At 32.5% G+C, this 15622-nt stretch overlaps 1 protein-coding gene across 2 annotated transcripts in view; it reads left to right on the forward strand.

The window, feature by feature from the left end:
- The window catches only part of LOC136040198 (importin subunit alpha-4-like), a 59724-nt gene extending 59250 nt beyond the window's left edge, over nucleotides 1–474 (forward strand). For both annotated transcript variants that reach the window (XM_065724348.1, XM_065724349.1), the window contains exon 11: nucleotides 290–474. In XM_065724348.1, coding sequence (XP_065580420.1) covers nucleotides 290–382 — 93 coding nt within the window. In that variant the 3' untranslated portion in view covers nucleotides 383–474. The remainder of the gene's footprint in view (nucleotides 1–289) is intronic.
- Nucleotides 475–15622: the final 15148 nt, after the last annotated feature.

The following is a 15622-nucleotide window of genomic DNA, read 5'->3' on the forward strand; positions in this document are numbered from 1 at the left end:
TTGCAGTTTGTAAGATGATAAATTTGTTTTGCTTACTAGAAGTAATTCAACCAATGCAAAGCTTCTTTTGAACCAAGCTAACATCAAGATTGTCTTATAACGCAAATATTCACATACTTTACATACCATTCAAAGGAAAAAACCTTCGGCTTTTCTGAGCTGAGTATAGTAAAGAACGAACCTAAGGGGATTAGGCACTTTTCTAATTTTGTCAAGTTACTTTTTTTGTTATTATAGCGGTAGTATAACTGTGGTCCTCTATTTTGTTATAATAAGTTGTTATTTTCAGACTGTAGACATGTCGCTAGCCCCAGTATCGACCGATCATCAGTACCATTTCGATGCCGCCTCTGATCCGAATAATGCTGGTTTTAATTTTTAGCTTTTGACCCCGCCCTTTTTGATTTTATTCTAATTACAATTGATTTTATGTGTAACCCCAATTTCTAATAAAAGAATCTAATTTCGTCTGTATATATTTTTTCTTTATTATTTTTTTTCCAGTACCAATTTCGCTGTGACAGTTATTGCGAATTGTGATTAGATTGTTATTTTTTACCCAAAATCATGATGTTAGGTTTAGACCAAAGGTTTTATATTTGAAAAAAAAATTGAAACCAAGTTTCTTGACCTCCTTGCTTCCGTGTCATTAGTTACTCTTTCCCCAATTTGTGTTGGCCCTTGTTTCTACTTGTTAAAAATTATGATTTTTAAAACCTGTTTTCTTTTTCTACCCTTATTTCCTCTCCAAATGTCGCTTATTCCTATCTCAACCTTTTTATGTTTTATGACCTAAGGATTGAAGTTTATCTTTGTTTAAAACCTCTAATTTTTTACCCTATGTAATCTTTCTTTACACATAAACGACCCAATATAAACCTCCAACTTTGTTTTTGTTCATGTTTCTGAGCTAGTCTTAAAGCTCCCATTCCTAGCCATTAGGAACTAAATCTGGCTGAGTTTAATTATTAATTAAACTTAATGACTTTAATTAATTAATTAAAGTCATTCTTATTTAATTAATTATACTTCCTAAACTTCTGCTACGCCATCATCTTGTTGAACTTCCTTAAACCCTTCCCTGCACTTATCCAAATTTCGTTGTCTTCTTTCTCCAGCCGAACTATCATTTTTCTAAGTACCTTCCAAAACATCCTTTTTTAGTCACCTTAATTTTTTAAGTTGACCCTCTTTCCTTTACTCTCTCTCGTTTTTCTAATACGTCCATACTACACCTTCATACTTATTTCCACTCCCCAAATGTTGTAGTTATTAAAGTGTGTTTTAAGGAAGGGCTATTGCGTTATTGATGATAAAAATTTTATTTCTTTTTGACCAATTTGAACCTGGTCCTTTAAATAAATAAATTGTTAACTCTTATTTTCTAGTTTTTCATTTAGTGTAGTGGCTGCTAATTCACAACGAAAAAACAGAGCATAAACATAGTAAAAGCTTTCGTATATTTTATGCAACTGCAACTGGATATTATTGTGTATTTTTACCAAAATTTGCTGCACCCAACTTAATAGTTTGGGCTGCATCCTGAAAATTTTTTTAACACATTCGTAACAAATTTAAAGGATAAAAATTAAAGTCTTATTTCGAGCTGCATTTGGTTTCAATATATCTTATTAAGATATATTTTCATATATATTATAAAGCATAATAATATATATTATAAGCATAAAAATATATATTATATTTATAATATTTCCATAGTTTATATATATATATATATATATATATATATATATATATATATATATATATATATATATATATATATATATATATATATATATATATATATATATATATATATCCATTTCTAATATTTGTCACAATTATGGTTTTGGACAACTTTCACTAAATTTCCCAAGATTATTCCCGACAAATTCACAATTCCACAATTACCCAGCATCTCATAGTTCTGATTTCTCTTTTGAAATTAGGCCAACGGTGCGAGCGGGATTTAGTTTGCGTCATATTGGTCCAAAAGTTTGGAATTTAATCCCAAAAGCTGTGAGAAATTGTAATGATAGAAACAAATGTCTGAAGTTACTAAGAAATGATGTTGCTAGTCTCCCATAATATTTTCCGTCGTAAGTGTTGAACTTCGATTTCCGTAAGAAGTGCAAATTAGTTTAAGCCGAAGTAATGACGGTTATTTCTTCTGTTTGTGTTTTTTTCGGGGACATACCACGCGCTTAAGTATGCCATTAGACATTTGCGCTGTCTGTTTATATGGTTTAATTCTTGTTGTAAATAAACATGTATCTATCTATCTATCTAAGACAACTTAACACAAACTAAGCCCCTTCCTGGCGCCAACGCACTATATGGGGGAGGAAGGGGCGAATATAAAACAATGAAGATAACTTTTTTCACCTCAGAAGCTGCTTTCCAAAAAAGCCAGACAGTACATAGGCAACCTGTAGAACCAGAAATAATTAAGATGAGTTATAGCTCTTACTTTATAGTTATAGTTATATAGTTATAGGCATTAGCTCTTTGAGCAGCTTCCTCGGCTGTTTCTTCTGCCATTGTAGGTTCTTCTGTCATTTTAAGATCTATATTAGAAATTTCTCTTTGAAAGGCCTTCTTATATACTTATAATGACGTCATATACAAAGCCTTTGACGTCATAACAAACATGACGTCATTCGACAAACAACTTCATGACGGCATAATGCTCAATCCTTATAATGACGTCAGTCGACACACAAACATGACGTCAGTCGCCACACAAACAACTTATTTTTATATATATAGATAGATAGATTCGTAAATTTAAATGTACAGGTAAAATACAGTTTTTGAAATCTACGGGGGAGAATTTGTTGTTTTTTTTTATCTCTGTTCAAGGAAGATACCAAAAAGGATATTTTTTAAAATGAAAATTCGAAAAAGGTGTTTTTAAAAATTTAGGGGAAAGGTGCGACATCTCCTTATCAATTCCAGGTTGGGTGGCCCCATTCGTACTTTTATTATCTTAAATATGAAATAAGCATAAAATTAGCATAAAAAAAGTTTATTCCGATGAAAGCGAAAAGTGAAATTAAATCTTGAAACAAAACGAACATAAATTGTCTCTTATATGAGATAGATTGCTACCCCCTTGATTCCCTATTATTCACGCTAGAGTGTAACTTGGATTCCAAATTCTTCAAGAAAAAATTATTTGACAAGAAAGCAATGAGATAAAAAATCATTTTATATCATCCTTCAAGATATAAGAAAGAAAATTGTCGAAAAGAGAATAGGAAATAATGAAGGAAAGAAAGAAAAAGCTTATGACAAGTCGAAAGTGAAGAGAAATTTATTTTGCGAAGAGAAACAGTACTAAAATGATTAAATAAATGTTCAAACAGAGATAAATCCTTTTAATAGACTGTGATAATTCACGAAAAAAATACTGGATATTTCGCTCACTGCGCATGTGACCAGTTAAAAAGATTTGTCCCTATTTGAACTATTCTTTATCGTCACGGAAAGGCAGTGTGGTCTTCGAAATTATCTACGTAAGATTAAAAAATTAAATTAAGATTAAGATTAAAGGATTAACGTAAGATTAAGATTAAAGGATTAAAAAATAATAAAGCCCACGGTGCTGATAAACGAATTTTTGAAATCTGAAGTTTTTGAAGTTAGATAAATTAATAAAGATATTTTTTATTAATAAAGAATTTTTTATTATTAAAGAATTATTAATAAAGAATTTTTTTAAAGGGATTTACCTGAAGATTTTAGAAAATTGTAGTTAAATTCTTTTATTAGATCGTTGATAAGAGAAAGTGTGGTAATAGCCAAGATTTTTTAATCACGAATTTTCTTCCGTGGGAAATTGCTGCTTTTCCTGCAGTATCTGCAATTCATTTGACCTCACATATAGCATAATGATTATGTTAGTTTATTTTCATTTCAAATTGAATGCAATAGAAAATAAAAAGACAGAGCAATAACAATAATAATAAAAGCAAACAGTTACAATTGAAACAAGAATGCTGAACTTTTGGGAGCTGAAGTGTCACTCTTTACTTTAATTTCGCAAAAACTTTATCTTGTTTTAACTACAGTAAAGATCAAATGAATTGAAGAAACTGCTGGAGAAGTAATAATTATCCTGAAGTACATTGCAAACCCTCCCGGAAGAAAATTGATTTAAAAAATACTGCGGTTATCTTGTGAAGCTTAGTTAATGGAAGAAGACAAACCTATGTCGAAATATAAATGTATGGAAATAATGAAAGTGAAACATACTTCACATATAGATCAATATGAAGCCATAAACTAAAATATGTAAATTGGTGGTTATTGTGTTCTTGGCCCGATTGGTTTTTTTGGTTATTCGCCCCTTACTTGTTCGGATAGGACAAGACTTTGAAAACACCATCGATACCAAATGACACAATCAATGTCCTTTAAACACTTTTCGTAAATGAAATAATTTTTGTGTGATATTCCAGATAATACAGAACAGAAAGACGTAGGTTGGTATTATGTATTACGTTGTAATTTGATTGACGTTATTTAAGGTATGACGTAGAGAGCAGGTTGGAATTATTATGAACTTCTAAAGTAAGACTGCATACATTTAATTTGTGATCAATTTGATCCGTGATCAAATTCAATTGAATGATCACAATTTGATCAATTTGTGATCACAATGTGGGATCAATTTGCCGACATTTAGGCAAATTCTCATACATCTAATTGAGTAAACCCTTTGCGACTTAGAGCTGTATGGGGTGAAACACAACTGCATCACTCGACTTTAAACTTATAGTTAATTTTGCATTTTTGGCCTAAAGATGGGCAAACTATGCATGGATCGAGGGGGGGGGATTGATAAATCTTACTGTTCGTTTTTTTTCTCATTTTCATTTTTGGTTTTTCGTCATCCTTCTTTTTCTGCCCCCTCCTCCGTAATATCTCCCTGCCTGCCACTTCCTCATTCTTATTAGTTTACACATCATATGCTTCAGGTGTTCAGAAACCAGTTGGACTACGTCCATCAAGCAATCAATGTAGACAGTCCAGAAAAGGATTTAGCGTTGTTTGATAGACAACTCTCTCTGGTTGAAAAATTATTCTCTTTTTGCTAAATACTTGGTTGATTATGACAAAAGGTAGGCTTTAAAGTTTATTTTCTTCTTCCGTTTACTCGGGCCTTTTCACGTGCTACACTGGGTAGCTCGAGCCTTTGGCCCTTGCAGTTGTAACTGTAAGTTAATGTATTATAGGTCTGTTTATTCACAAATGATTTAAAAAAAAGTTCTTAAGGACGTTCTAGTATTTTCTTTAATGCCTGTTATATTCTTTTTTAACAGATTCCCCATTTTTGTAAAAATCTTCGTATCTTTATTAGTTTAGCGTTGGTCACGTGTTTAAAAAAAGTAAATTATTAAAAGGCGTACTTGCACAAGCTACCTTCTTAAAGGGGTGACTGTGTGACGTAAACTATTAATATAACTATTAATAATGTTGAATTGAATCCAATATTTCACCGAGATTTTATATATTTGAAATTGCATAAAAATTGCCGGGATCTTGTAGCATATATTATAGCAAAGTTGGTAATTATTTATGATTTCGAACAATTTAAAAAATATGAGGTCTGAAAAAAAAATGCCACAACGTAAAGTATTAATCGAACTTAATTACGCACACCCTGTGGTAATATGAAGTTGCCTTTAATGATATTATTAGTTGTTCTGCTCTCAAAGCAAGCATTGGCAAAGAATTACTATGAAACCCTTGGAGTGACTAAGAATGCCACTGACACACAAATAAAGAAAGCTTTTCGAAAGTTGGCATTAAAATATCATCCAGATAAAAATAAAGAAGCCGAAGCAGCAGAGAAATTCAAAGAGCTAGCAGAGGCTTATGATGTCTTGTCTGATTCTAAGAAAAGAAAGCAATATGACATGGGCGGGTTTGATGGCTTTTCAAATTTTCAACATGGTAATGGCTATCAATTTAATATGGCTGAATTTATGGAGCGATTTCATGAGTTTGACTTCAGGGACATTTTTTCTGAAGGATGGGAGCAGATGAATAAAGGTAGATGCAAGAAAGTAGTGAAGAGAGAAGGAAACAGTGTGATGACCTATACAATATGCTCCTAGTGTTCATCATGGGTGCGAAACCCACCTAGTAAAGAGCGAACTTTGGCCCGAAATTTTAAAATGTGCTCAGAAAGGTAACTGTCGACTGAGTTGATTCAAAAATAGTAACTATCATTTTGATTAAATGTAATAGTAAAATTTTAGTGCGAATACAAATTCACTAGAAATTCTAAAAATAGCCTGCGACCCAAAGCTGCAGTCAGGAAGGGGGGGGGGAGAACGGGGCTTAATATCATCCCCTTGGAGTTTTTGTCCTAATTTTAAAAACGCAATAAAATACATATAACTAAGAAAAAAATAAAATAAAATTCACCTTCCCCCAGCGAAAAATCATGGATACAGCCTTACTAAGAAATATTACCATTGGAATCTCAACGGCAGGAAACCTCAGATACGAGCATTTAGGTCCACCATCTTGAGCAACAAGGAAAATCGCTTTTTCACGTGAGAAGCAGTGATGTCTCCTTTTCTTTGACACTAGTGAAACACTAAAATATCAGAAATGTTTAAGGACTTATCTATATATGTAAAAATAAGTTGTTTGTGTGCTATGTCTGTTACACTAAGTCTGTTACACCAGATTATATCTTCTATATATATAAAAATAAGTTGTATGTATTTTTGTGTTGAGGGTTTGCATATGACGTCTGAAAAACAAAGAAGAAAAAGAAAACAAACTAAAATGTAAAAACTGGGAATTGCATAAATATTTCGAAATATTTTCACAATAGATTAAAGTATTAAAACAGATACTTAAAATATTGAGGTTTATTATAAAATTATTGAGTTTTATCAAGCTTGGCACGTGAAGAGGAATTTTTAGTATAGATCTTAAAATGACAGAAGAAACACCCGAGGAAGCTGCTCAAATAGTTAATTCAAAGAGAAATTTTAGTATAAATCCTACAATGGCAGAAGAAACAGCCGAGGAATCTGCTCAAAGGGTTAATGCCAAAAGGCTTGCGGCTAAAGAACGCAAAACCGCGCAGTTAGATGAAAATCCACCAGGACAGCGAGAGTCAAAACGTATCAAAACTGAAAATGATAGCGATGATGATTGGGTTTGGGATTTTGACTTGGATAAGGTCATCAATGCCTACCAGATTTTAGTTAAAAAAACAGAGGTTCGGCGATATGTATTTCATAGTGACGCTGAAAAATAAAGAAGAAAAAGAAAACAGAAAAAAGGAAAATGGTAAAAAAAACTAAAAAAAATAAAAAGAAAAAAATAAAAAAAACTAAAAAATAAAAAAATTAATAAAAGAAAAAACCTAAAAAGAAAAAACGTAAAAAAAATAAAAAAATAAAAAAGGTAATAAACTAAAAAGAAAAAAAAACTAAAAAAGCTAAAAACTAAAAAAAGAAAAAACTAAAAAAAACTGGGAATTTCACAAATATTTCAATATATTTTTCCAAGTGTTGGATTTGCCAAGTGTCAATGTTAGAATGAACATTGACAAATTGAAGAAAACAAATCAATAAAAAGAAGAAACTAAAAAAAAGAAAAACTAAAAAAGAAAAAAAACTAAGAAAAGAAAAAAAATAAAAAAGAAACTGTATCTATATATATATAAATAATTTGTATATATGCTTGTTTGTTTGTTTGTGGGTTTGCATTTGACGTCATTATGAGTATATAAGGCTTTGTATATGACGTCATTATAAGATGACACTACAGACCGGGACACCGGGACACAAATGACGACCGGGACACAGGGAATATAAATGACGACCGGGACACTCAAAGAGAAATTACAGACCGGGACACAAATGACGACCGGGACAGAGAGAATATAAATGACGACCAGGACACTCAAACAGAAATTACAGACTGGGATACCTGACACAAATGACGACCGGGACACAGGGGATATAAATGACGACCAGGACAAAACTACAACGGGGACGCCGGGGGCACAGGGGGATATATAAATGACGACGGGGACACAGGGAATGTTCGATTAGCAATCACCATCAACAAAGCTCAAGGGCAATCGTTAGAAAAATGCGGTATAGATCTGAATAGGGATTGCTTTCCCATAGACAATTATTATGTTGCATGTTCAAGAGTTGGTAAACCTGACAATCTATTTATATGGACAGACAATGGGACAGCAAAGAATGTTGTATATTCGCAAGTTTTACGTAGTTAAAAATATATATAGATATATCTATCTATATTCACAGGTGGGACACAGGTGGACGCGCCATTGTAGTTGTGTCCCTGTGTCCCACCTGTGAATATAGATATATATCTATCTATCTTCTATATATATAAAAATAAGTTGTCTGTCTGTGTGTCTGTCTGTGGATCAGGTGACGTCATGTTTCTGTGTTGACTGACGTCATGAAATTAGTTGTCGTCATTTTTGCTATGACGGTGACGTCATTAAAGATATTTAATCATGAAGTTAGTTGTCGTCATTTTTGCTTTGACGGTGACGTCATTAAAGATATATAAGACATATGTTCACGTAGAAATCTGTTAATGTTTAAGTTTAAAATGACTTATGAACTTACAATGGCAAAAGCCGATGAAGATGCTCAAAGAGTGTATGCCAAAAAACTTGCTGCTGATAGAGAAAGTCAGAAAAGAAAGCGTGCCGAGGAATCAAAAGAACAGCAAGGAAACAGGCTTGAGGCTGATAGAGAAAGAAAGAACAGAAAGCGTGCCGAGGAATCAAAAGAACAGCAAGGAAACAGGCTTGAGGCTGATAGAGAAAGAAAGAACAGAAAGCGTGCCGAGGAACCTTCAGAGCAACGCGAAAGCAGACTTGCTGCTAAAAGAGAAAGTGAAAAAAGAAGGCGTGCCGAGGAATCACAAGAACAGCAAGAAATCAGGCTTGTATGTAGTTTGAAACATATATATAAATCTATATATATTCACAGGTGGGACACAGGGACACAACTACAATGGCACGTAACTAATATGGCGCGTAATGACTTACGCGCGCGGGGGGGCTTGGGGGGGGGGCGCGAAGCGCCCCACCAACTAGGTGTTGGGGTGGCGCGAAGCGCCACCCCAACAGCTAGTATATATCTTCTATATATATAAAAATAAGTTGTCTGTCCGTTACGGCTTGCTTGAATAATCAAATATCTTTGAAAAGACAACAGTATTAAAAGAGATTGAATTTCTTAAAGAGTAAAAAACTGGTAGCTTCAAAAATCTATCTATCTATATATATAAAAATAAGTTGTCTGTCCGTTACGGCTTGCTTGAATAATCAAATATCTTCGAAAAGACAACAGTATTAAAAGAGATTGAATTTCTTAAAGAGTAAAAAACTGGTAGCTTCAAAAATCTATCTATCTATCTTCTATCTATATAAAAATAAGTTGTCTGTCCGTTACGGCTTGCTTGAATAATCAAATATCTTTGAAAAGACAACAGTATTAAAAGAGATTGAATTTCTTAAAGAGTAAAAAACTGGTAGCTTCAAAAATCTATCTATCTATATATATAAAAATAAGTTGTCTGTCCGTTACGGCTTGCTTGAATAATCAAATATCTTTGAAAAGACAACAGTATTAAAAGAGATTGAATTTCTTAAAGAGTAAAAAACTGGTAGCTTCAAAAATCTATCTATCTATCTTCTATCTATATAAAAATAAGTTGTCTGTCCGTTACGGCTTGCTTGAATAATCAAATATCTTTGAAAAGAAAACAGTATTAAAAGAGATTGAATTTCTTAAAGAGTAAAAAACTGGTAGCTTCAAAAATCTATCTATCTATCTATCCATATATATAAAAATAAGTTGTCTGTCTGTTACGGCTTGCTTGAATAATCAAATATCTTTGAAAAGACAACAGTACTAAAAGAGATTGAATTTCTTAAAGAATAAAAAACTGGTAGCTTCAAAAATCTATCTATCTATCTATCTATCTATATATATAAAAATAAGTTGTCTGTCTGTTACGGCTTGCTTGAATAATCAAATATCTTTGAAAAGACAGCAGTACTAAAAGAGATTGAATTTCTTAAAGAATAAAAAACTGGTAGCTTCAAAAATCTATCTATCTATCTATCTATATAAAAATAAGTTGTCTGTCCGTTACGGCTTGCTTGAATAATCAAATATCTTTGAAAAGACAACAGTATTAAAAGAGATTGAATTTCTTAAAGAGTAAAAAACTGGTAGCTTCAAAAATCTATCTATCTATATATATAAAAATAAGTTGTCTGTCCGTTACGGCTTGCTTGAATAATCAAATATCTTTGAAAAGACAACAGTATTAAAAGAGATTGAATTTCTTAAAGAGTAAAAAACTGGTAGCTTCAAAAATCTATCTATCTATCTATCTATATAAAAATAAGTTGTCTGTCCGTTACGGCTTGCTTGAATAATCAAATATCTTTGAAAAGACCACAGTATTAAAAGAGATTGAATTTCTTAAAGAGTAAAAAACTGGTAGCTTCAAAAATCTATCTATCTATCTATCTTCATGTCTATCTTCGCGTCTATCATGTCTATCTGTCTATCTATCTATCTTCATGTATCGGAAATGAAAGAATTCGCCAAACAGCTTCATTACTGCTTATGTATCTTCCAACCTGATATTCTACGATTTCATCGAAATCTTTGATTTCGGACTGCAAGCCAAAAACTGCCATGTCACTGCCTTTGTTGACGTATTTACATATGTATTTGATTGCCTTTACGGAATTACAGTATTCAACGTTTATGTGTGCATTAAATGTTTTTGATAATAATGGGGAATATGGAACAACCCACTGGTTATCTACTTCGATGGTGGTACCGTTACGCTTCTTTATTATTGCTGTTTTACCGCCATCTTCAGTAGATCTTCTTCTATATTGTGGGTAACCATCATTGCCAGTAATTGTTTTGGGTACTAAAAGTCGAGGATATTGCTTTGTGCACCTTCCTTTGGCCATGCATGGTGAATTTTCGTTCAGTGTACCGCAAGGTCCATGTATCATATTTTTTACAATAATATCATGTAACCCCTTATCGACATTTTTATCAGGTATTTCAGCGGAAATCACATCATCAATTTCGTTTGAAGTAATTTTTTTATGTAGCCAGATTAGTATATGTGCGTGTGGCAAACCTCGTTTTTGCCATTCCACTGAGTACATCCAGCATCGCACTGACCCAAACACTTCATGTTTTACAAGGTAGTTTATCAGTGATTTCAACTTTTGCCGGAAGACACGTGCCGTAATGTCATGCCTATGAACCGCCGATTGTCCTTGAAGTAAAAGCTGCAGTATCTCGTCCCAAGATTGATTACATGTAAATGTAATAAATAAATCTGGACGACCATAGAGACGAACATACGCAATAGCATCTTGAGCATATTCATGCATATGACGGGGACTGCCAGCATATGACGAAGGTAAAATTGTTAATCTTCCAACGTTTGTGGTATTCCCGTCATTTATAACTGCATCTCGCAAATGAATGTATTATTCAGAGCGGAGCTTGGTCTGATTCAGGCGGATATATAGCAAACGTTCTGATTCAATTTTAGCATACATATCCAGGACAAATTGGTGAAACAATTCACGGCATTTTAAAATATAATTTTCTTCATCCTGCCGAATCATTAGTCTATAGGAATAATAATGCATTGCACTGCATTTCTTATTCATTTCTTTGTTAGTGGCTGGATTCATCAATTTAATATTAAAGTGATAGCCGTCGGCTCCATCCCAAAAAATGATAGGATATTGTAGGGCATCGTAGCATCGATGAGTTTCAGCAATTCTTAACAACTGAGCGTTTCGCTTATGTAGAATAATATCTCGAGGTAAAAACTGATCACCGACCATAACGATTGCCACTTCGTCGATAGTCGGAGCATTGTATCTACGCACATGTTGGCCAGGAGGCGTTTTGTCAGCGGAAATAACAATTTTATGAGTATCAGTAGGCATCAAATCGATGGCTGTTTTGAACAGACGCACTAACTTATTATTTTCGTGGAAAAGATGTTGCAATTGGGAAACGATTGTCCTTTCAACGTTGGGAGAAATTTCGCAACGTGCATTCAATTCAGAATTTCTATCACTGATGAAGTACAATTGTAAAAATTTATGATTCTCGCCTGAGAATGGTAGAAGGGACCCTGCTTTATGATAAATTTGCCCTTTTACTTTGAAAGTAGACATAAATTGATCTGGATTTTCGATTTGGGCTCCAAACGACGTCATTTGGAAACATGAGTTGTATTGTCTGATTTTTGACAAAAAACGCTTAGATTCTGACGTAGTTCCAGTAAGGAAAGTCTTCAATGGCTCTGGTGGTGCAGCCAATAGAGGAAGTTTAACTTTTCCTGAGGCGCAACACATTCCCATTGTTTCACCATTGAATTTCAAGGCCTTGCAATAGGGACAAATTTTAGACATTGTCCCGATTTGAACACATCTACTCAAGCTATAATCATCGACTGGGCTGTACCTGAATGCCAGGCGATAATTTTCAGGTTGCTCTTGTGATTCCTCGGCACGCTTTGTTTTTTTACTTTCTCTATCAGCCGCAAGCCTGTTTTCTTGCTGTTCTTGTGATTCCTCGTTACGCCTTCTTTTTTTACTTTCTCTTTCAGAAGCAAGTCTGGTTTCGCGTTGCTCTTGTAGTTCCTCGACACGCCTTCGTTGACGTAAATTGCACATTCTTAATCTGGCCCTTTCTCTTTGAACCGCAAGCCTGGTTTTGCTTTTTGGTAACATTCTATCTTTTTCAATGTTTTTCAATTTCTCAGTGTTCATTCTAACATTGATGTTAGAAAAAAATTTTACGTGCCAAGCATGCAAACACTCGACAATTTATAATAAAACTCAAAATTATAAATATCTGTTATAAGGTTTCCGAATTACTTTAATCTATTGTCAAAATATATAGAAATATTTATGCAATTCCCAGTTTCTACATTTTTAGTTTCAGTTTGCTTTTCAGTTTAGTTTCATTTTTATATATATTTAAGATATAATCTGGCGTAACGGACAGACAACTTATTTTTATATAGATAGAAGATAAGATATAATCTGGCGTAACAGACATAGTGTAACAGACATAAAAGACAGACAACTTATTTTTATATGTATAGATTTTTATATATATAGATACAGTTTCTTCTTTAGTTTTTTTTTCTTTTTTAGTTTTTTCTTTTTTTAGTTACTTCTTTTTATTGATTTGTTTTCTTCAATTTGTCAATGTTCATTCTAACATTGACACTTGGAAAAATCTTTACGTGCCAAGCATGCTATAGCTCCAACAATTTATATTAAACCTCAAAATTTGGGGTATCTGTTTTAAGGTTTTCGAATTATTTTAATCCATTGTCAAAATATATTGAAATATTTGTACAATTCCCAGTTTTTTTTTAGTTTTTTCTTTTTTTTAGTTTTTTAGCTGTTTTTAGTTTTTTACCTTTTTTATTTTTTTACGTTTTTTCTTTTTAGGTTTTTTCTTTTTTTAATTTTTTTAATTTTAATTTTTTTTTTAGTTTTTTCTTTTTAGTTTTTTTAGTTTTTTACCATTTTTCTTTTTTCGAATTACTTTAATCTATTTTCAAAATATTTCGAAATATTTATGCAATTTCCAGTTTTTACATTCTAGTTTGTTTTCTTTTATATATATAGAACATATAATCTGGCGTAACGGACAGACAACTTATTTTTATATATATAGAACTGAAAATATATTTCGCCACCCCAACAGCTAGTATATATATATATATATATATATATATATATATATATATATATATATATATATATATATATATATATATATATATATATATATATATATATATATATATATATATATATATATATATATATATATATATATATATATATATATATAACAATCCGTATTCAGATCTATACCTCATGATTCTAATGATTGCCCTTGAGCTTTGTTGATGGTGATGGCTAATCGAACATTCCCTGTGTCGCCGTCGTCATTTATATATCCCCCTGTGCCCCCCGGCGTCACCGTTGTAGTTGTGTCCCTGTGTCCCGGTCGTCATTTATATTCTCTGTGTCCCGGTCGTCATTTGTGTCCCGGTCTGTATATACATTCGTTTTTGAATTGGTATATGATGAAATAAATTTTTGTGTTTTTCCACTTTTTTTCTTTCTAGTTTTTTTTTGGTTTTTACCTTTTTTTAGTTTTTTTTAGTTTTTTTTCTTTTTCTTGTTAGTTTTTTTTTTAGTTTTTACCTTTTTAGTTTTTTCATGTTTTTTTTAGTTTTGTTTTTCTCCTTTATTTTTCAGTTTTTTCCTTTTTTTCTTTTTTTTTCTTTTTTAGTTTTTTATTTGTTTTTTTTCTTTTTAGGATTTTTTAGTTTTTACCTTTTTTTAGTTTTTTTAGTTTTTTTTTGGCTTGAATACATTCGTTTTTGAATTGGTATATGATGAATTAATTCAGACGTCATATGCGGACAGACAGACAGACAGACATAACACACAAACAACTTATTTATATATATATAGATAGATAGTATAACATTTGTGTCATGGGTGCAACACTAGCTGCAGCCTATTAAATGGTGAATCACAACCCAAAGTAACCAAAAGTTGAAAAACCCGTTCCGAATTAAAGCTGCCTAATGAGAAAAAGTTGCCATTTGACATTGATTCAGGAAGGTTAGCTGTTATTTTGGTTAATCTTAAAAGTAAAAATTTCTTGCAGAAACAAATTTATGTAGATTTCATAAAAAAGCCTGAAATTCTCAAAAAGGGTGTCAGATCGAAGTGAAAAGTATACCTTTGGAATCAGCACGGTCAAAAACCTACTAGAGAAAAATTACAGTCCTCCCCCTTGAACAACAAGGAAAATCTCTTTTTTGGACGGGTACTACTGATGTGTCTCTTTTCTTCTTTTGACAAGAGACGGTATAACCCACATATTTTTTGATTAGTTGTTTTTTGGGTATGATATCATACTTGAGTTAGAAAAAAGTAGTTCTAGCTGCAATGAGAAAGTTTACAAATTTTTAGAAAAGAGCTTGAGACCCCCTTAAAAATGGTGCTAAGTTTTATTTAAAAATTAGATTTAAGTTGCATAGGCAACGTGAGGTGTTGCGACAACCTTTGTTCGGCTTCGCTGAGTAAAGTATTGCGAGAGCAACACTTTGGTTTCGGTTCCTTGCTTCGATCAAATGCTGAAGTTGTTAATCTGTAATGATCTTAAGATGATTGTAGCCTAACAGTATATTATTACTTACAAGTCCCCTAGATATCTTACCGCTGGAAACCAATTGGTCTTACCATTAAATACACCGGAGACAAATGATAGGTACGCCAACTAGCAAAAGTTGCGAACCCCTCATTACTGAAGATGATTATGAGCCAACAGCCGACTGTTGCTTAACCCCCCCCCCAATATGTCTCACAATTGGTATCGGCCTATTTTTAGTTTCAGTGTGTAGCTTACTACTGAAGTTTCAACCCCTTTAAACTTTCAAAGTGGTATATCTTGTGAAGGAATTTTTCTACCAAAAAATGGATGACATA

This window comes from Artemia franciscana, chromosome 20, assembly GCF_032884065.1.
Source record: "Artemia franciscana chromosome 20, ASM3288406v1, whole genome shotgun sequence".
In the NCBI taxonomy this organism is placed as follows: domain Eukaryota; kingdom Metazoa; phylum Arthropoda; class Branchiopoda; order Anostraca; family Artemiidae; genus Artemia; species Artemia franciscana.